The 20,416-nt window shown below is 40.0% G+C and overlaps 1 protein-coding gene across 6 annotated transcripts in view; it reads left to right on the top strand.

The window, feature by feature from the left end:
• Nucleotides 1–20,416, top strand: part of BMX (BMX non-receptor tyrosine kinase) — a 53,559-nt gene that overhangs the window by 29,795 nt on the left and 3,348 nt on the right. For 4 of the 6 annotated variants that reach the window (XM_082447147.1, XM_082447151.1, XM_082447148.1 and 1 more), the window contains 7 exons: nucleotides 1,485–1,612; nucleotides 5,435–5,509; nucleotides 6,231–6,402; nucleotides 12,791–13,007; nucleotides 13,903–13,967; nucleotides 16,686–16,804; nucleotides 19,440–19,597. In XM_082447147.1, the coding sequence (XP_082303273.1) occupies nucleotides 1,485–1,612; nucleotides 5,435–5,509; nucleotides 6,231–6,402; nucleotides 12,791–13,007; nucleotides 13,903–13,967; nucleotides 16,686–16,804; nucleotides 19,440–19,597 (934 nt within the window). Of the gene's footprint in view, nucleotides 1–1,484; nucleotides 1,613–5,434; nucleotides 5,510–6,230; nucleotides 6,403–12,790; nucleotides 13,008–13,902; nucleotides 13,968–16,685; nucleotides 16,805–19,321; nucleotides 19,598–20,416 lie in introns of those variants that run through there. The other 2 variants (XM_082447152.1, XM_082447150.1) reach the window with 2 other exon arrangements.

Consider the following 20,416-nt stretch of genomic DNA (forward strand, 5'->3'; position numbering starts at 1 on the left):
TTCCCTCAATCATATCCCTGTGCCTATGCTGAAACCACCCAATGTTTTGGAATGAGAATCTGGTCAAATCTTGATTAGGGCCATTTGAAAAAAAAAAGTCTATGTATGCAACCCTTTTTTAATGCTTGGATTGAACGACCTTGAATGACTGAAGGGCCTTGGTGGTTTCTCCATGTGCCCTGCCTTGTGGTGCATATATGTATTTTTTAAATAATTAAGTGATGAAAAAGTTATTTTATTTGGGGAATTTTGTTTTACAGAGTACCTACCTCCAATTTGAGATAATAGCATGTACCATAAGCCTTCGCATGGCATTTTCCGGTGCCAGAAGCCACATCCCCGGTGCACCTCGTGTACTAGCTTGCAAACTTGGATGCTGACTAAAGCCAACCCAGTAAGAAGGGGGAGAAGGCTTGGTTCACTGAATATCAAAAGCTCTGTGGCCCTCAGGGCCTCCAGTTTCAGCCAAACCTGATGTCAGAAGTCCTCTTAGTTAAGCTTCTTGACACCAGATTCATTTTTGAAGGTGGCTAGGTAGAAAAAAAATCAGCAAATAGATGAGGAATCAAATGAAAAGAATCCCAATGAGTGACTACAGAAGCCTTCTTTAATGAAACACCATCATTCGGCTGGAGTGAATGTGATGCTGAGACCAAGAGCCAATGAGCCATATGCAACAAGAAAGCATCCTTTCTCCTTTTTATAATTGTAATTCTAACGAGGCCGACATTACAGCAACAAGAATATATTAAGTTTCTTACGTGCCAAGCATAGTGCAACTGATATATACATACTCTAAGCTGAGCTTTACAACAACTGGATGAGGTAGCTAGCCAGCAACAGAAATGTACTCAAAGCCCAGTTCCTGACCACTATGCTAGACTCTAAAATCTAAGACAGGCATATCATTCCTGGTTAGCCTAAATCAACATGCATCAATTCACCACTATTTTCTACAAGTAGAGCAACAGAAAAAAAAAAAGTTTTATGGGGAAAAGGCACAAGTTCGCATGAGGAATTTAAGGCTATTCCCACCCACTCCAATCTGTACACTCCACTCCCAAAAGAGCTTCCCATCCACAGCCTAATGACCTTTGCCTCCCACCCTTTAATCTCCATTACTATGCTAAAAGAGAATTAATGTTCAGAATAATGATCCTGAAAACTGCAGGGCTCTCAATCACCAAAGGAAGATGCCAGCTTTATACTTACTAAAGGAAGAACGGTACAGAAAGGGGGAATTTTATTATAGATGAATTCTGTATGAGCACAAAGGATCCACTGAGTTCAGAGAGGAGCCCTCTTCCATAATTACGGATTATCGTGGACACCTCCAGAAAAACACTAGATGTCAAGACTGAGAAACCACCTCTGACTTCCCTTTCTAAAATTTGCAAATGCACATAAAATAATGATTTAACCATTATGTAATCAAGCTTCACTTGTTTATTAAAAACGTTCTAACATTCTTTCTTCCTTACTAGTGATAAAAAGGGAACCGTCAAACATTACCATGTGCATACAAATGCCGAGAACAAATTGTACCTGGCAGAAAACTACTGTTTTGATTCCATTCCAAAGCTTATTCACTATCATCAACACAATTCAGCAGGTAACTTGGTTCAGTTTTTCTTTTATGGGTCCTTGTTGATAAATATAAATTTTCTTGGATATTACTGACCCTCCTAATACTCTTTTTTTAAAATTGAAGTATAGTTGATTTACAATGTTTTAGGTGTACAGCAAAGTGATTCAGATATATATATAATATATATATATATATTCTTTTTCAGATTCTTTTCCATTATAGGTTATTACAAGATATTGAAGGTAGTTCCCTGTGCTATACAGTAGGTCCTTGTTGTTTATCTATTTTATATATAGTAGTGTGTATCTATTAATCCCAAACTCCTAATTTATCCCTCTCCCCTGCTCCTAATACTCTTAATTATATAAGGAACCATGAAAGTAGGGGAAAAATGCTCTCAAGCCCTATGACTGTTGTGATTTTTAACCTACATTTCCTGGAATATAACATTATACACTCTATAATGCCAGGAAAAATGAAGTTGAGTGAGTTCAGTGACTTAGAAGTAGAGATTCTCTTTATAAAAATATTTGCAGCTTTTTTCCTGCCTACAGAAGTAAGATGATTGCAAAATTCAAGCAATATAGAAATGTGCATCATCGGAGAGATAACCTTCATGGACAAGCTGGTGTCTATTTTGACAGAATTTTTTTCTATGCTGACACTAGCATTTATTACTCATTATATATATTCATATATATAATATATATGTATGTGCACGCATTATATGTTTACAGATATGAGGTCATTCTATACATACTACTTTTCAGCCTGCTTTCTTTACTCTGCATGTCTTAGAAGTCTTTCCATGCACATGTGTATAGCTCACTCTGATCTGTTTAATGGAAATCTATTGTAGAATTACTCTATAATTCATTCACCGAACCGTATACTGGTTAGCAGTTGGATCATATACAATATTTTCACATAACAATGGCTGTTTCATGCAAACATAGCTCTGTGTACCTGTATGAGTGTCTCTGTAGCCAAATTCCCTAAAAGTGGAATTTGAGATAATGGTTAAGAACGTTTAAAATTCAGACACTGTCAAATGCTATTCAGAAATGTACGCTCCCACTAACAGCAACACTTCATCCTCACTGACCCTGGGTGCTATCACTCTTTTTAAATTTTGCCCAATGGACTGATACAAATAGTATAAAATAATATAAAAAATATGTAGAAATCCCTTGTAATGGAAGTATTAACTAACCTTATTGTGGCAATCATTTTGCACTATATACATTTATCAAATCATCACAGTTGTACACCTTAGAGTTACCTATATGTCAATAAAATCTCAATAAACCTAAAAAAAATGAAATTAAAATTTAAAAATCCACTCTAAATGTCTTATCTAGACTAGTTCCACTTACAGGCAGTGACTGGATGAATTTCCAACAGTGAGAAAAAATAAGCTGTGGAATCAGCATCAAACTTGTGCAGCTCTCCCTGACCTGATCACAGGCACGTAGGTGAATTGGTCTTACTCCTGGTGTTGATTTTGGTTTTTATTTGTATTTTTCCATGGTCCCAATTTCTTCAGTTGTTTATTTTAACATGTAGCACCTGAAAAATACACTTTGCAAAAGGTATTGTATAAATAGACGTCTCCAAGTGGAATGATTCCACTCCGGAGGATACACAAGAAATTCCCCAGGGGATTGGAAGAAAATACTAAAATGTTTATTTAGATTTGTTTCTAAAATCTCATTCTCCTAAGTTTTCTATTTGTGAGTATATTTTATGATTCATATATTGTATCAACACAGCAGCAATTATATATACACATATTTTGGAGGAGTGTATTAATTTTTTTTTTGTGCTAATTAAAGGTGCAGGATTTACAAGAGACCACTCATGTAAAAACTAGATAAGTAATAGAGAAAAAGGAAGGAGAGAAACGAAACATGTGTGATAGTTCCCAGGACTTGGAAAACGTCACACATTTAAAGCAAGAAACATACATTTTTTAAAATGAGTTCTTTTGAGCCACTATAAATACTTTGATTATTTTAACCCAGGTTTACCATAACTCCATGTAAACAATTAAAATGACTTGACCGTTAAATGCAATTTAGGAATAAGCTCAGTTTTTTAAAAAAAAATTCAAGTGGTTTACTTCTTATCTTGTACCCTTGTGTACTGTTTGGATTTGTTTTTATTAACCAAATGTATGTGCTGTGTGTATAATACTTAAATATGAGACTAAAAAAAGACAGCAAAATACCTGAATAGCCATTTTTCCAAAGAAGATAGACAGATGGCCAAAAGACACATGAAAAGATGCTCAAGATCGGTAATCATCAGAGAAATGCAAATCAAAACCACAGTGAGCTATCACCTCACACCTGTCAGAATAGCTACCATCAAAAAGTCCACAAATAACAAACGTTAATAAGGATGTGCAGAAAAGGGAACCCTAGTACGCTACTGGTGGGAATGTAAATTGGTGCAGCCACTATGGAAAACAGCATGGAGGTTCCTCAAAAAACTAAACATAGGGGCTTCCCTGGTGGCACAGTGGTTGAGAATCTGCCTGCCAATGCAGGAGACACGGGTTCGAGCCCTGGTCTGGGAAGATCCCACGTGCCGTGGAGCAATTAGGTCCGTGAGCCACAACTACTGAGCCTGCGCGTCTGGAGCCTGTGCTGCACAACAAGAGAGGCCACGACAGTGAGAGGCCCACGCACCGCGATGAAGAGTGGCCCCCGCTCGCGGCAACTAGAGAAAGCCCGCGCACAGAAACGAAGACCCAACACAGCCAAAACTAAATAAATAAATAAATAAAAACACGTCTGTTAAAAAAAAAAAAAAAAAAAAAGCTAAACATAGTACTGCCGTATGACCCCGCAATCCCACTCCTGGGTATATATCTGAAGAAAATGAAAACACTAATTTGAAAAGATATATGCACCCCATGTTCATAGCAGCATTATCTACAATAGCCAAGATATGGAAACAACCTAAGTGTCCATCAACAGATGAATGGATAAAGAAGATGTGGTATATGTATATACAATGGCATATTACTCAGCAATAAAAAATAATGAAATTCTGCCATTTGCAACAACTGGGTAGACCTAGAGGGTTTATGTTTAGTGAAATAAGTCAGACAAAGAAAGACAAATACTCTATGTTATCACTTATATGTGGAATCTAAAAAATAAAACAAATGAATGAATATATAACTAAACAGAAACATACAGGTAAAGAGAACAAATTAGTGGCTACCAGTGGGGAGAGGGAAGGGGGGAGGGACAAGATAAAGGTAGGGGATTAAGAGATACAAACTACTATGTCTAAAATAAATAAGCAACAAGTATATACTGTACAGCACAGGGGAAACGAGCCATTATTTTGTGATAACTTTAAGTGGAGTATAATCTATAAAAATATTGAATCACTGTGCTGTACACCTGAAACTAATATAATATTGTAAATCAACTATACTTCAATTTAAAAAAATAGTTGATGGCTAGCTACAAATGCAATAAAATAATTAAAACAAGAAAAGTTAGCAAAATAAAAATGAGATTTTTTAAAATAAAAGATTCCATCAAGCAACTAACTTCGATGAGATTTTTTAAAAATCACATAAAGTATTGATAGTTTTACTCTTTGAATTTTTGCTTTACATAGAACTAGTTAGTCAAGTCAAGCAAATTAATATAACTACAGGATGAATATGGTTAGAATGGATTCTCTCTCTGCACAACAACATCATTAACTCTGTGCTTTTTCTGCTGCTCTAGAGAAAGCTTAAGCAGAGGTGTGAACCAGTGTAAGGTAATGTGATGTGACATAATGTGATCATGTGATGATATGAAGCTGATTCCATTGCAGGCATGATCACACGACTCCGCCACCCTGTGTCAACCAAGGCCAACAAGGTTCCCATCTCCGTGTCCTTGGGAAGTGGTATGGACATGCCCTTGGGCTCTTAAACTCCATTTCCTACCATTTTTCGTTTTAAATATATATATATATATATATAGTTAATCTACTGAAAAAAAAAAAAAAGATGGAAGACAGGGAGGAGATCCCTATTCAGCTATTCAGATTGTGCCAGGGAGGGCTTCAGCTCTAACACATTCTTTCGTTTTCTTAAACAAACTGAAACCTTTTCTGTCCTCCCAACCTAACTCTGTAATCTCCCCAGCATTACCAAAAAGACTGACCCAGTCATCAGCCTCTAGAGCCCCACTGCCTGTCCTTTCTTCTTCTGGGATTCTCTGCCTGCTCAGGGGAGCCAGTTTGCGACCTGGATCACAGTTTAATTTATTTTATAAGAAAATGTAATGATATTTTACTAAGCTAAGGGCACTGAGCACATTTTGACACCAAGTCTTTCCAAGACGCCTCTGGTTGGCAAAGGTTTTTTCACTCTAACTTTTCTTGTCAATAATTGTAGCTGCTTCAGGAACAATGTTGTTCTGGTGGCATTATCATGTGGTCTAATAGATCATAAGACCACATCACTAAGGATTTTCTTTTTAAGTGATCAAGTTAAAATTAAAAGGTCTTGCTGTTCTTTATATTGTCAGTGTTAAACTCTCATTGGAGAGGGAATCACTTGGGAAGCTGTTAGCCCCAAAGCCTTCTATTCTCATCCTAAAGAGTGTCTGTCTTGCCTTATTAGGAATCTGGGAACTGAAAAGAGAAGAGATTACCCTGTTGAAGGAGCTGGGAAGTGGCCAGTTTGGAGTGGTCCATCTGGGCAAGTGGAAGGGGCAGTATGATGTTGCTGTTAAGATGATCAAGGAGGGCTCCATGTCAGAAGATGAATTCTTCCAGGAGGCCCAGACCATGATGTAAGTTTCTTCTGAGGAATGGTGGTTTACCCTCACCATGAGGGGACATTCATGCTAACACATCTGTCCCTAACATTTGCAAGGCCTGAATCAAGAGTCCACATATCATAGAATATATAATGGAATATTACTCAGCCATAAAAAAAGAATGAAATAATACGATTTGCAGCAACATGGATGGACCTAGAGATGATCATACTAAGTGAAGACAGACAGAGAAAGACAAATATCATATGATATCACTTATATGTGGAATCTAAAGTATGACGCAAATATTTACAAAATAGAAATAGACTCAGACATAGAAAACCAACTTATGTTTACCAAAGGGGAAAGGGGTGGGGGGATAAGTAGGAGTTTGGGATGAACAGATACACACGACTATACATAAAATAGATAACCAACAAGGGCATATTGTATAGCACAGGGAACTGTATTCAATATCTTGTAATAACCTATAATGGAAAAGACTGTGAAAAAGAGTGTGTGTGTGTGTGTGTGTGTGTGTATCTGAATCACTTTGCTGTGCACCTGAAATTAACACAACATCGTAAATCAACTATACTTTAATTTAAAAATGCACCATTTTTCAACAGGAAAAAAAGAATCCACAGATCATAGATACAAATATTTAGAAGTTATAAATCAATTTAACACACCATTACACAAAATTGGTTCTATGCGTCTCCTTTGACAAGTATACCTTCACAACAACCTGAAAGGTCGTATTCAAATTTAGAATTCTCAAGGCTCTTTAAAGAAGTCAGCCTCTGGACCATGCTCCCCCCACCCAAAACTCCACCCCTCCCCTTTCTCTTCCCACCCCCAGCCCCATCCTGTACTCAGTGTCTATGTGCAGACATAGCATTCAGTACATCCGAGCTCCCTCTGTGTCTCCCACAAGCAACTGTCTCGGCTAGGGGTAGGCACACCAACAGCATGGTTCACTCTTGGGGAGAGAGACCAGGAAGAGTCTGCAAAGGTCCTGGAAGAGGCCTCAGTACTATGTGGGCAGGGGATTCCAGAGTCCTGGTACCCCAAGAGTGATAAAGAGATACACTGGTTCTGAGTGGACATGTCTCCTTAGCCCTCTGGCCTCTTTGTCCTGTGGGGAGATACGCGGTGGAATGAGGAACAGAGTGGGGCCCTGTAAAGCACATGCCCAAGGGCACGAGCTTCTAGTGGCCAGGACTAAGGCACTACTGAAAACTAACGCCCTACAGACAATATCCCAACACAGTGTGGTAAAAATCCTTTTCTCACCCTACTTCCTTCCTCATCTGATAAATGAAGATACCCTTCCTAATGGGCCTCAGCTCCAAGCGCAGCTCTCAACTCTTGGCAATTCATATCTGTTCTCTCTCTCTTTCTCTCTCTCTCTCTCTCTCTCTCATGTATGTAAGTACAAAGAACTCTTTTAATGATTATACCTCTTGTCAACATGGTGAATCAGACTTTGAAGGGTGACCAACCATCCATTTTTGCCTGGCACTTTCCTGGTTTCAGCACTGAAAGTCTCACATCCTGGGAAACCCCTCAGTCCCAGGCAAACTGGGACAGTGAGCTGGTCATCCTACTTTAAGGAACCAATCAGCATGGTATGAAAAACAATGCTATAGCAGGCCTTTGGTCAAAGACACTTGAAACCATAAATCCTAGCCTGCTACAGAGGAATAACATTTTTTAAAAATTTACTTAAACACTTATATACAGTGTTTACAGGCATCTCTCTGAGTGCTTTATAAACATTAATGCATTCAATCCTCATAAGAAGGCTATGAGGGATGTACCATTGTTGTCTTTGGTAGGAAAACATTGTTGTGTTTGGTAGGAAACTAAAGCACAGAAATGTTAAATAACTAGCCCAAGGTCACCAAGCTAGTAAAAGTGGCACAGTAGAGATGCAAACCTAGCAGACCTTCAAATGTCCATTTCCTTAGTCATTCTTTTATGAAAACCAAAGGTACCCGGAGAGTCAGAATAACCACTTTTACTGCAATTGCCGAATTGTTTGGAAGCAGAGGTACTATGCAAACAGAAGCCTTTGGCTGGGGCTGGCTTCACGGGCACACAACCTGCACAGTATCGAGGGCTCCTGCACTTAGAAGGGCTCCGTGCTTGGTTTAATGCTGTGCTGTCACCATTGAAATTCTTAATAATTCTTACACAAGGATCCCTGCATTTTCACTTTGCACTGATCCCTGCAAATTATGTAGCTCCTCCTGTCTCTGGCAATTGTACTGTCATAAAACTGGGGAAGGGGTCCTTGATGTCCGAACAGAAAAATCCGACAGAAACTCCCTTAGGGTCATGGTGTAACCCCTGTGTCATGGTGTAACTTTAAAAGATATTTTTTGCTATTAGAGGGCTGATAATCCTACAGAATCCTAAAAAGTCATTAACAAATCACCTAGTCATAGAGAAAGAGTCCGAACTGTATCATCAGGGGAAACTGTTAAATCTCAAATGTAACGGTCAAACGGAGGCCTGAAATGTGGGAAGTGTCAATTGACATGGTATTCCTACCATGTGCCCGCTGGGCAGTGACTGAGTTTGCTCAAGGAACACCTTTTATTGGGTGATAGACCTTGGTCCCACCACAAGCCTTCCCTTTGAAGGGAGCAATGCAGGTCCCTAAAACTGCTCAAATATGCATAACCCAGCTCATCGCCTTGAGTAACATGATAACGCATGTCCCTATAGTTAAACTAAGGGGGAAGAAAATAACTAAATATTTAATAAATCCTCATCTGTTAAAAAAATTGTCAAGTTGACATGTTAAATTTAATTTACTTTACACATCTGAACATTAAAGAATCATCCTGTAATGCTCATCATCAATTTTTAGAGAAATGCAAATCAAAACTATGAGGTATGGTTTTGGTATCAGGGTGATGGTGGCCTCATAGAATGAGTTTGGGAGTGCTCCTTCCTCTGCAATTTTTTGGAAGAGTTTGAGAAGGATGGGTGTTAGCTCTTCTCTAAATGTTTGATAGAATTCACCTGTGAAGCCATCTGGTCCTGGACTTTTGTTTGTTGGAAGATTTTTAATCACAGTTTCAATTTCATTACTTGTGATTGGTCTGTTCATATTTTCTGTTTCTTCCTGATTCAGTCTTGGAAGGTTATACCTTTCTAAGAATTTGTCCATTTCTTCCAGGTTGTCCATTTTATTGGCATAAAGTTGCTTGTAGTAGTCTCTTAGGATGTTTTGTATTTCTGCAGTGTCTGTTGTAACTTCTCCTTTTTCATTTCTGATTTTATTGATTTGAGTCCTCTCCCTCTTTTTCTTGATGAGTCTGGCTAATGGCTTATCAATTTTGTTTATCTTCTCAAAGAATCAACTTTTAGTTTTATTGATCTTTGCTATTGTTTTCTTTGTTTCTATTTCATTTATTTCTGCTCTGATCTTTATGATTTCTTTCCTTCTGCTAACTTTGGGTTTTGTTTGTTCTTCTTTCTCTAGTTTCTTTAGGTGTAAGGTTAGATTGTTTACTTGAGATTTTTCTTGTTTCTTTAGGTAGGCTTGTATAGCTATAAACTTCCCTCTTAGAACCGCTTTTGCTGCATCCCATAGGTTTTGGGTCGTCGTGTTTTCATTGTCATTTGTCTCTAGGTATTTTTTTATTTCCTCTTTGATTTCTTCAGTGATCTCTTGGTTATTTAGTAACGTATTGTTTAGCCTCCATGTGTTTGTCTTTTTTACGTTTTTTTCCCTGTAATTCATTTCTAATCTCATAGCGTTGTGGTCAGAAAAGATGCTTGGTATGATTTCAATTTTCTTAAATTTACTGAGGCTTGATTTGTGACCCAAGATGTGATCTATCCTGGAGAATGTTCCGTGCGCACTTGAGAAGAACGTGTAATCTGCTGTTTTTGGATGGAATGTCCTATATATATCAATTAAATCTATCTGGTCTATTGTGTCATTTAAAGCTTCTGTTTCCTTATTTATTTTCATTTTGGATGATCTGTCCATTGGTGTAAGTGAAGTGTTAAAGTCCCCCACTATTATCGTGTTACTGTCGATTTCCTCTTTTATAGCTGTTAGCAGTTGCCTTATGTATTGAGGTGCTCCTATGTTGGGTGCATATATATTTATAATTGTTATATCTTCTTCTTGGATTGATCCCTGGATCATTATGTAGTGTCCTTCCTTGTCTCTTGTAACATTCTTTATTTTAAAGTCTATTTTATCTGATATGAGTATAGCTACTCCAGCTTTCTTTTGATTTCCATTTGCATGGAATATCTTTTTCCATCCCCTCACTTTCAGTCTGTATGTGTCCCTAGGTCTAAAGTGGGTCTCTTGTAGACAGCATATATATGGGTCTTGTTTTTGTATCCATTCAGCCAGTCTATGTCTTTTGGTTGGGGCGTTTAATCCATTCACGTTTAAGGTAATTATCGATATGTATGTTCCTATGACCATTTTCTTAATTGTTTTGGGTTTGTTTTCGTAGGTCCTTTTCTTCTCTTGTGTTTCCCACTTAGAGAAGTTCCTTTAGCATTTGTTGTAGAGCTGGTTTGGTGGTGCTGACTTCTCTTAGCTTTTGCTTGTCTGTAAAGCTTTTGATTTCTCCATCAAATCTAAATGAGATCCTTGCCGGGTAGAGTAATCTTGGTTGTAGGTTCTTCCCTTTCATCACTTTAAGTATATCATGCAAATCAAATGCAAATCAAAACTATGAGGTACCACCCCACACGAGTCAGAATGGCCATCACCAAAAAAATCTACAAATAACAAATGCTGGAGAGGGTGTGGAGAGAAGGGAACCCTCCTACACTGTTGGTGGGAATGTAAATTGGGGCAGCCACTATGAAAAACAGTGTGGAGGTTCCTCAAAAAACTAAAAATAGAGCTACCACATGACCCTGCAATCCCACTCCTGGGCATATACCTAGACAAAACTATAACTCGAAAAGATACATGCACCTCTATGTTCATAGCAGCACTATTTTTTTATTGGAGTATAGTTGCTTTACAATGTTGTGTTAGTTTCTGCTGTACAGCAAAGTGAATCAGTTATACATATACATATATTCCCTCCTTTTTAGATTTCCTTCCAATTTAGGTCACCGCAGAGCACTGAGTAGAGTTCCCTGTGCTATACAGTAGGTTCTCATTAGTTACCTATTTTATATACAGTAGTGTATATATGTCAGTCCCAATCTCCCAGTTCATCCCACCCCCCCTTCCCCCCTTGGAAACCATAAGTTTGTTTTCTACATCTGTGACTCTATTTCTGCTTTGCAAATAAGTTCATCTATAGCAGCACTATTTACAATAGCCAAGACATGGAAGCAACCTAAGTGTCCATCGACTGATGAATGGATAAAGAAGCTGTGGAACATATATACAATGGAATATTACTCAGCCATAAAAAAAGAATGAAATAATGCCATTTGCAGCAACATGGATGGCCCTAGAGATTATCATACTAAGTGAAGTAAGTCAGACAGAGAAAGACAAATACCATATGATATCACTTATATGTGGAATCTAAAATATGACACAAATGAACTTATCTACAAAACAGAAACAGACTCACAGACATAGAGAACAGACCTGTGGTTGACAAGGGGAAGCGGGGTGGGAGAGGGATGGATTGGAAGTTTGGGGTTAGCAGATGCAAATTATTATATATAGAATGGATAAACAACAGGGTCCTACTGTATAGCACAGGAAACTATATTCAATATCCTGTAATAAACCATAATGGAAAAGAAAAAAAAGAATCATCCTGTAAATTGATAAGAATAGATCAATTACATAAGGACTAGTTGATGAACATCATAATAGCTGTCATGACCTACTAGAAGTGCTATGTCACGTGGTTATTATTTTCTAAATTTATCATCAAAAAAATAACGTCACAATAATGCAAAATGAAAATTTTTAAAAAAGAAAGGAAAATCAGGACTAATCTCACTTCTCTAACATGGCATCTATTTTCATTTTACCTACGCCCTTCATATTCTATTTTTTTTTTAATGAAATGTTTAGACATGAAAGTTGGATGCTTTAAAAGGGAAGTGACTTCTCCTAGGGTATAGCTTCTTCCAAATCAGCCATGGAAGTTCTCAAGATGCCACGAGACTAAGCAGGATTTCTGAGGCAACAGACCACTGCTTCCCTGATTCTCTGTAGGAAAGTTGGACAAGCACCCAGAGCAGCTTAATGGCTGCTGAGGTTGTCAAGATCCAATAGGAGGCAGCATTTTCCTGCTTCCAAAGGCTAATGCTCCCCGAATCAGACTCTTCCTCCATTCCAGTAGAAGGGGGGAAATTAAAACACACAAAAATCTGACAGTGATTCTTTTTCAGGACATCTGGAAAATGGAGTAGGGAAATGCAGTATCGAACTCTGAACATCTGTTGTTTCCAGGAAACTCAACCATCCCAAGCTGGTGAAATTCTACGGAGTGTGTTCAAAGAGATACCCTATATACATAGTGACTGAATATATAACCAATGGCTGCTTGCTGAGTTACCTGAAGAGTCATGGGAAAAGACTTGAGCCCTCCCAGCTCTTAGAAATGTGCTATGATGTTTGTGAAGGCATGGCCTTCTTGGAGAGCCACCAGTTCATACACCGGGACTTGGTAAGGAAAGAAAGCAATCCCCAGCTCCCTCGTCCAGCGATGGGGCCATTGGGAGGGACGGCAAGGAGGGCATCTTCACTTATACTTTGCTCACTTGTGACGTGCTTAAGCGCATGACATTTTTGTAATCAAAATCAGAATTTCACAATAAAATACTTGAAGTATAGAAAGAATAGAAAGAGTAAAAGTAGCCATCAAGATCTATGTAGTTAGGTTGTGGTATAAAGGAAAACAGATGGAAAGGAAAGACTCTGGTCACTTTAGTGTTTCCCAGAACCATTTAACCCAAGGTTACCTTTACTCCAGGAAGGGTTTAGTGCTAAAAGAGTTGTTTAGTACGATAACCAAAAATACAAGAAATGAAATTTCTGTGTGTCTTTGGGTCAGGGTGGGCGTGGAGAGTGTTCTGCTTGGTTTGCACTGGTACTGATTGATCTTTAAGATTTTCTTGTGCTGAACAGCAAACCTGCCATGTACACTAGGCCAGTGTACTTGGGATCCTCAGTGCAACAGTTATGCCTTCAAAGCGCCTGTTAATGCACGGTGCCCTAGCAGTGTGGAGAGGGAACCCCTAGACATGATTTTTCCCTTCTCACTGATGACCTCATGTTCTGTGTTTAATGTCTAATACCTTTCATGCTGTTTGACAAGGATGGATGCTTGAGGCAAAATACTTATGGGAGCACATTTTCATTCTGAAAAATTAAAAATTGCGAAGGAAAAAAGACAACTCCTATACTCTAGATATTTCCTTTGAAATACAGCATTTGGGGTTGTGATAGGCAATCTTAGATTTTGCTGAGAACTCTGCCAAAGAAAAGGAAAATGTCTGATTTTGATGTCAGGGGATTCTTGGTCACTTTTACTACTTGGTAATTCTGCTTTCCCTCTAAAGGCTGCCCGGAACTGCTTGGTAGACAGTGACCTCTCTGTGAAGGTTTCTGACTTTGGGATGACGAGGTAAGCCAATTCCAAAGGGGCAACCGATGCAAGAGGGATTTCCATTCACAGCAAAATGGGGATATAGAACCCGCTCTGAACCAGGGGCTTAGAAACCGGGATCCCCTCCCCCACTCTACCTCTGCCCACCTCATTTCTCCACCTATAAGATGGGATTGTTCTTCAGAAATTGCCCCAAGTTCTTTTTAGTTCTTTCAACACCTTGATAAATATTTTCTAAACTTAAGAATAAATTCCATGAAAATCCTAAATATTCAAAAATAACATGTTACAGCCAGAAAAAAACCCAGAAAAGTTTAAAAAGCCTTGATTGAGTGAGTGTGTGTGTGTATTATGGCTCCTTTACCCCTTCTGGTTGTTTCCTCTTAATACTATATGTTCAAATGGACAGAGCATTAACACTAAGAAAAATTTTCTTGTCATTTTATTAAACTCCCTGTATCATCAGGTAAGGCAGTAGACTCAGATTCTCTTGGTGAGCATTCTAGCAACACTTCAGGATTTGAGAAATTAGTTTGAGTATGACAGCAGTTTAAGAAGAGTCTTCCATTTCCTGAATTCTGAATCCTTATACTATGTAAGCCTCAGAGTCAATTTTCATGGTTTTACATAGGAAATGAAGACATGCATGGTAGCCTTTCCATTCAACAAACATTTATTGAGTGCCTACTAAATGCCTAGGCCTTATGAGACATACTGAAATGTATGGGATAGCCCCTGCCCTCAAACTGCCCATGGTTTAGTCTACAGGGCAAGTAGATGTCCCTGCCATTGAGACAAAATACAGCTATAAAGTTGTGCCCACTCAACATAAACGCATGTCATTCTGAGGAGAGATAACGCCGTTTCAAAGCGATCTGAAGAGGTGACGAAAGCCAGCTCTATGTTTAGCCAACATGGCCCTAAAACACCATAGGAAGATCTATTTTTCTGTAAGTCTTCTCCAGATTTCATTACGACAAGCCGCTCCTCTTCGGGGACCCCTCAATGTTGGCAGGTGTCCCTTCAGCTGTGTGCTCCCTGCCATCCTCCCCCGACCATACACTTGCTCTCCTACGCCCACACTCCAAATGTGCAGCTCGCCTGAGCTCAAGAGAAAAAGCTGCTCACAGCTCCTCAGGGCAGGGAGAAGCTCCCAGGCCAAGGGAACTGATCCCACTTTGTTCTCAAAGCAGAAATACTGGCTGTTATGCCAGCGTCCAGGGAATATACTGTCAAGTTCTTTGTAACTTAGGAAAAGGGGGCTGCAGGTCTTGTTCTAAATAAGGGATCCTGGAGGCCATGCACCAGGCCCTGTTGGTCATGAAGCTCTGGGGTCACATTAGTCAGATGCCTGTGATTGAACTTGGTCCTGATGATTTGAAGGAAGGTTTAGGTCGTGAGCAGAGCCCAGTCAGGGGTGTCAGGGTTGTTGCTGAGTGTCTGGTGGTGTCTGAAGAGCTGAGGGGGCTTGGGAGGGAAGTATGGAAGGTGCTATATGTAATCTTATGGAAGCATTATTTATTATTACTATTATTAATATTTCCCAGAATGATTTGCCACACCAGCTTTTTCAGCTATTTTAAATTACAATAAACATCTCTAACACATTTTTGTGTGTGAAGTTTTCCTATAAATTATATCCAAAGTCTCAGTCTCCATCATTTTCATTTTTCTATTTTCTTGAGTTAGTAGTCATTATTTATGTGTTTTTTTGTGGGCTTCTCCTTGATTAATTATACAAATAATATATGCTTATTGTAAGAAATATAGCAATAGTGTATAAAGCAAAAAGTAGAATCTACCCCCCCCACCCATTCCCCTTATTTTCAGCACTAGGAGTAACTACGGCTGACACATTTGGTGGATGTCCTTTCAAACCTGATTCCTAAGTGTACCCAATCATATACACAAATATGGACATTTACTGTTTGTCCCCACAAAAATGGAATCACATTACCTATACATGCTTTTGCACTAACCATAAACCATAGGCATCTTTTTATTTTGGTCAGTGTACAGTGATCTCTTTTTTCATGGCTGCATACTATTCTATTAATGTGCCATATTATATTTAATCACTCCTCAGCCTGGGGACATTGAGGTTGATTGCATTTTTATCATTATTATAAACAAAAGTGTACTGCATATCTTGAGCATATATTTTTATGGTCTTGATAACTTCATAGGATATTATTGCTGTCCATCATTGTTTACAATAGCAAAAGATTAGAAGTAACTTACACGGTTAAACAAATTACGATAATCCATAAGAAGGAAGACTAATCAGCCATTAAACATGATGATGTAGAAGAGAATGTAACCATGGGGAAAATGTTCTTGATATGCCCTTAAAGGAAAAATAAAAGCAAACCTCAATACAACAGAAAATCAATTTTGTTCAAAGTATATATAGAAAAAAAGATTGGAAAGTACAAGCAAAAATGTATCTTGAGTGGTAGCATGACAGGTTATCTTTGGGGTGGGATTCGGAGTGATTTTACTTTTACTTGTTTGTGTTTCTTTCTATTCACCAAATATTTTGCATTCGGATTTTGGTATTTTCAAAGTTAGAGATCATTTTTTTTAAATGCTTACAAGTCATAAGCAGCCTCTAGCTAAGCTCACACACTGAAAGGAAGCAAAAGATCCGGAAAACCAAGGCCCTCAGCTGAGACCGGACGGCTGTATGTCCTGCATACTTGGCTGAAGGACTGTGTTGATGTTTTTCCTCTGCAGGTATGTTCTTGATGACCAGTATGTCAGTTCGGTAGGAACAAAGTTTCCCGTCAAGTGGTCAGCCCCAGAGGTGTTTCACTACTTCAAATACAGCAGCAAGTCAGACGTATGGGCGTTCGGTAAGAATGTGGCCACGTGGGACCCAGCCCCATTTCATAAGCTGGCTTCCACAACAGGAAACCACAAGAGCAGCAACATCCATTTTCAGCAAAAGCTCTGAGCACTTACAAAATTACACGTATGGCCAGAGACAAGCAAGGGATTGAAGAAGATGATGGTGACCCTTTCTTGTGTTGGTGTTAGGATGTCTGCCACGTATTGTATAATTGGCATCCTGCTAGCACCTTCTCATAAAATCAAAAGGGATAAAAGCTTTCCCACTGAAGATTTCAGTTTTCAAAAAGGAGTCACTGAAAGCTAAAACCCAGTTTGCATGAGGTACAAAACGTTGAAGGGCTTAAAATGAAGTCATCGACTTTCTGCACGTAAGCGGGGTGATAATCATTCCCTTCTGAATTGACCAATTTGGGGGGCATGCCTGGTGTAGATACCAAACATGACTCAGCACTTTCTTTGGCCCATCCCAACTTCAACTAGTGTCCTTGTTAAAATTCATCATTTAGGTCAGGGGTCAGCAGACCATGGCGCAGGACCAATTCCAGTGGCCTGTTTCTGTAAGGAAAGTTTGATCGGAGCACAGCCATGTCCTTTGTACATATGGTTTATGTACTGTCTGTGGTTGCTTTTGTGCTTGCAACAGTAGTTGCCACAGAGGCTGCATGACCCTCAAAGCCTAGAAAACTTACTTTGTGGCCCTTTATAGAAAGAGTATGCTGACCCCTATTTTACTGAAAGATCTATATTGAAATTTAGTAAACGTAATTAGAAAACAGAGACAATTCTTAAATTGTGATTCTTAGATTTTCTGGTATTTTTCTACATTGGGAGGAATGTCAGGCTTGTTTAAAATCACTGTCAGATGAGCTCAGGATAAATATTCCAAATTATCATAAGGCTATGGAATCTATTAAATACAACTGAGAACTATTTCATGCCTGTCTTAGCCCATAAGCACAATCTGACTTTCTACATGACAGCCTGAAGAAAGGAAAATGTAGTTAGCTGTTTATTTTTCTATGGGGCAATTGTTAAAAATAATTATTCCTTTTGTAAAATTGGTATTGTTCATTGTAAAAAAAATAATAATCCAATGTATACAGAAAAAGGAAAAACCACAGAGAGCATTTTGGCGAATACTTGATGTCATTTTGTGCTGATGAACTTGTCAGAATTAGTTTCAATCTCTTTGTGTCAATTGATATGCCTTATGAGAGATATTTTTAAAAATCGGTATCCTTACTCAATAGTCACAGCTGGGTTTTGACCAAAAAAATTACATTACCCAGGTCGACTGCTTACCTTATGTGCCAGAATTTGGCTCCAAATATTTGCTGGCTGTTTCCAAGAACTAAATTCATTCTTAAATAATTTGTCCCCAGTGAAGATATTCAAAATAAACCAGGACCTCTGAAAGCAATTCTCAAAGAGGAGTCCCACAGATATTTTAAGCAATGATATTATTCTTGAGATAAGTGGTTAGCCTTCCAAAGAGACAATTGTGAAAGGGGCAACACGTTTTTGGATGGTTGTTTTAGAATATTTGTTTAAAAAAAACACACAGCCACCATAACTTGTAACACTGCCTTACTGTAAATATTTTACAAAAAATCTGTAGCCCTAAAAGTCAAAGAAGTTTTGAAGTTAGTACTTCAGTTATGGTTCTAGAACAATTTTCTCCCTTCTTACATATTTCTAGTTTTTCAAGCTTTTGAAGCTGGCTGAGCGCTGGAATTCTCTGGCTTGGCCAGTACAACATCACAATGGTCACCATTTAGAGAGCATTTAAAATGTCTCCAGCGCCCTTCTAAATGCTCCCCGTGTTTTATCCTATTCAACCCTCACGACAACTCTGTGATGTGCAGATATCCGCATATTACAGAAGGCAAGCAGAGCTGAGAAGGGCTAAGAAAGTTGCCCAGCCTGTTAGTGGCAAACCTGGGCCTCAAAAGGCACGTCTGACTGGCCCCAAATGCAACCCTCTTGACCACCATGACCAGAATTCGGTTTCTTAACCTGGAGTCCCCCATACTCTGGATACTTCCAGAAAATACCCTGTGAACTTCCAGAAGAGGAGCCCGAAAATGCTGTGCATTCACTTCCCCGAGGAAAAGCCAATGATTTTAATCAGATTCTTGAAAGGACACCTGACCCACAAAGTATTCTAGAACACTGTGGCAATAGAAAAGGAGGAACGTTGCCCACGATTTTACCTTAAATTTCCACCGAAAGGTAATCTGATGGTGCAATGAAATTGTTGCCAAGTCAGAGGGAAAGGGCGAGGACTTCCATCCGTCACTCCTAAGGGCTGGACCAGGCCTCAGCCGCCTGTCTGAAGCAGCCCAAGGGCCTTGACCCCAGGGAGCTCCCCCTGCAGCGGCCCTGGCCGGTTCCCCGTTTCCCGGCGAGAATGGGCGTCCGGGTCTCAGGGAACCGGGAGAGGAGAGCCTGGGCTCCGGAAGCTAGGGTCCAGGCCCGCCGTCCCTACCCCGTCCTTCATGCTTGGACTCATCCCCCAGGGATCCCGGCTCCGACCCAGAGCCTTCCTGACCTGGCGTGTGAAGCTCGTTCGGCAAACTGTACCTTTTGACGCTGGCTCTCTCTCCTCTGTCCGCCGCCGCCCTCCCCATGGTGCAGGGATCCTGATGTGGGAAGTGTTCAGCCTGGGGAAGCAGCCCTATGACTTGTACGACAACTCGCAGGTGGTCGTGAAGGTCTCCCAGGGCCACCGGCTCTACCGGCCCCAGCTGGCGTCGGACACCGTCTACCAGGTCATGTACCGCTGCTGGCATGAGGCGAGTGCTCCACTGCGGGGAGCGGGCAGGGCGCCGGGCGCATCCGGGCCACCGGCTACGTCACCACCGGAAGAAGCGTTTTGGGGGCGGGCGGGGTGGGGGAGGGGGGCACCTGCTACAGAGCAGGTGGAAATGGCCCTGGGCCCCTGCCCTCAGGTGTTGGTGATCAGAAACCAGCACTGTAGGCGGCAACAACTTATATCAGCAGTGTTCTAAGGACTTTACGAATATTAACTCATTTATTCAACAGGAAACACACTATGAGTAGGTTACTCTTATCATGGCTAAACGAACAGAAGCGGAAACAGAGACCCAGAGAGGTTAAGTGACTCGCCCAAGCTCACACAGCTAGTAAGAGGCAGGCTGGCTAGTGTCAGAGGCCCTGTTCTCAACCACAACACTAGAGGGTCTCTCCTCAAGGAGAAAACGTGTAACAGAGAACAAGTAACACGTGTAGAGAGCACAGAATGGACACCAGTCTGTTCTCCCTTCCCCTGTCTCCCAAGTGCTGAATAAAAGCCTTCCATGCAGGGAGAGAATAAGAGTATCTTTTTTTGTGGGACTGAAAACAGCAAGTAGCTTATAATTATATGTGCAAATTAGAAACATAGACAAGTAAGTACAGGAAGAGCTTGGAGGAGAGGGAGCCCAGCTTCCGGAACGCATCGTTATCTGAGCCAGGTCTGGAAAGCTCTACAGAGCTTCCCCAACTATGTGGGTGGAGACACAGTTCAAGGGTGTCCAGGTGAGAGCCACCAGCACAAGCACAGGTGGGGACGCAGGAATGAGCACTGCGTGCTCGGCTGGAGCTGTGGTTGG

Source organism: Balaenoptera physalus (assembly GCF_965194825.1).
Source record: "Balaenoptera physalus genome assembly, chromosome: X".
Classification (NCBI taxonomy): Eukaryota; Metazoa; Chordata; class Mammalia; order Artiodactyla; family Balaenopteridae; genus Balaenoptera; species Balaenoptera physalus.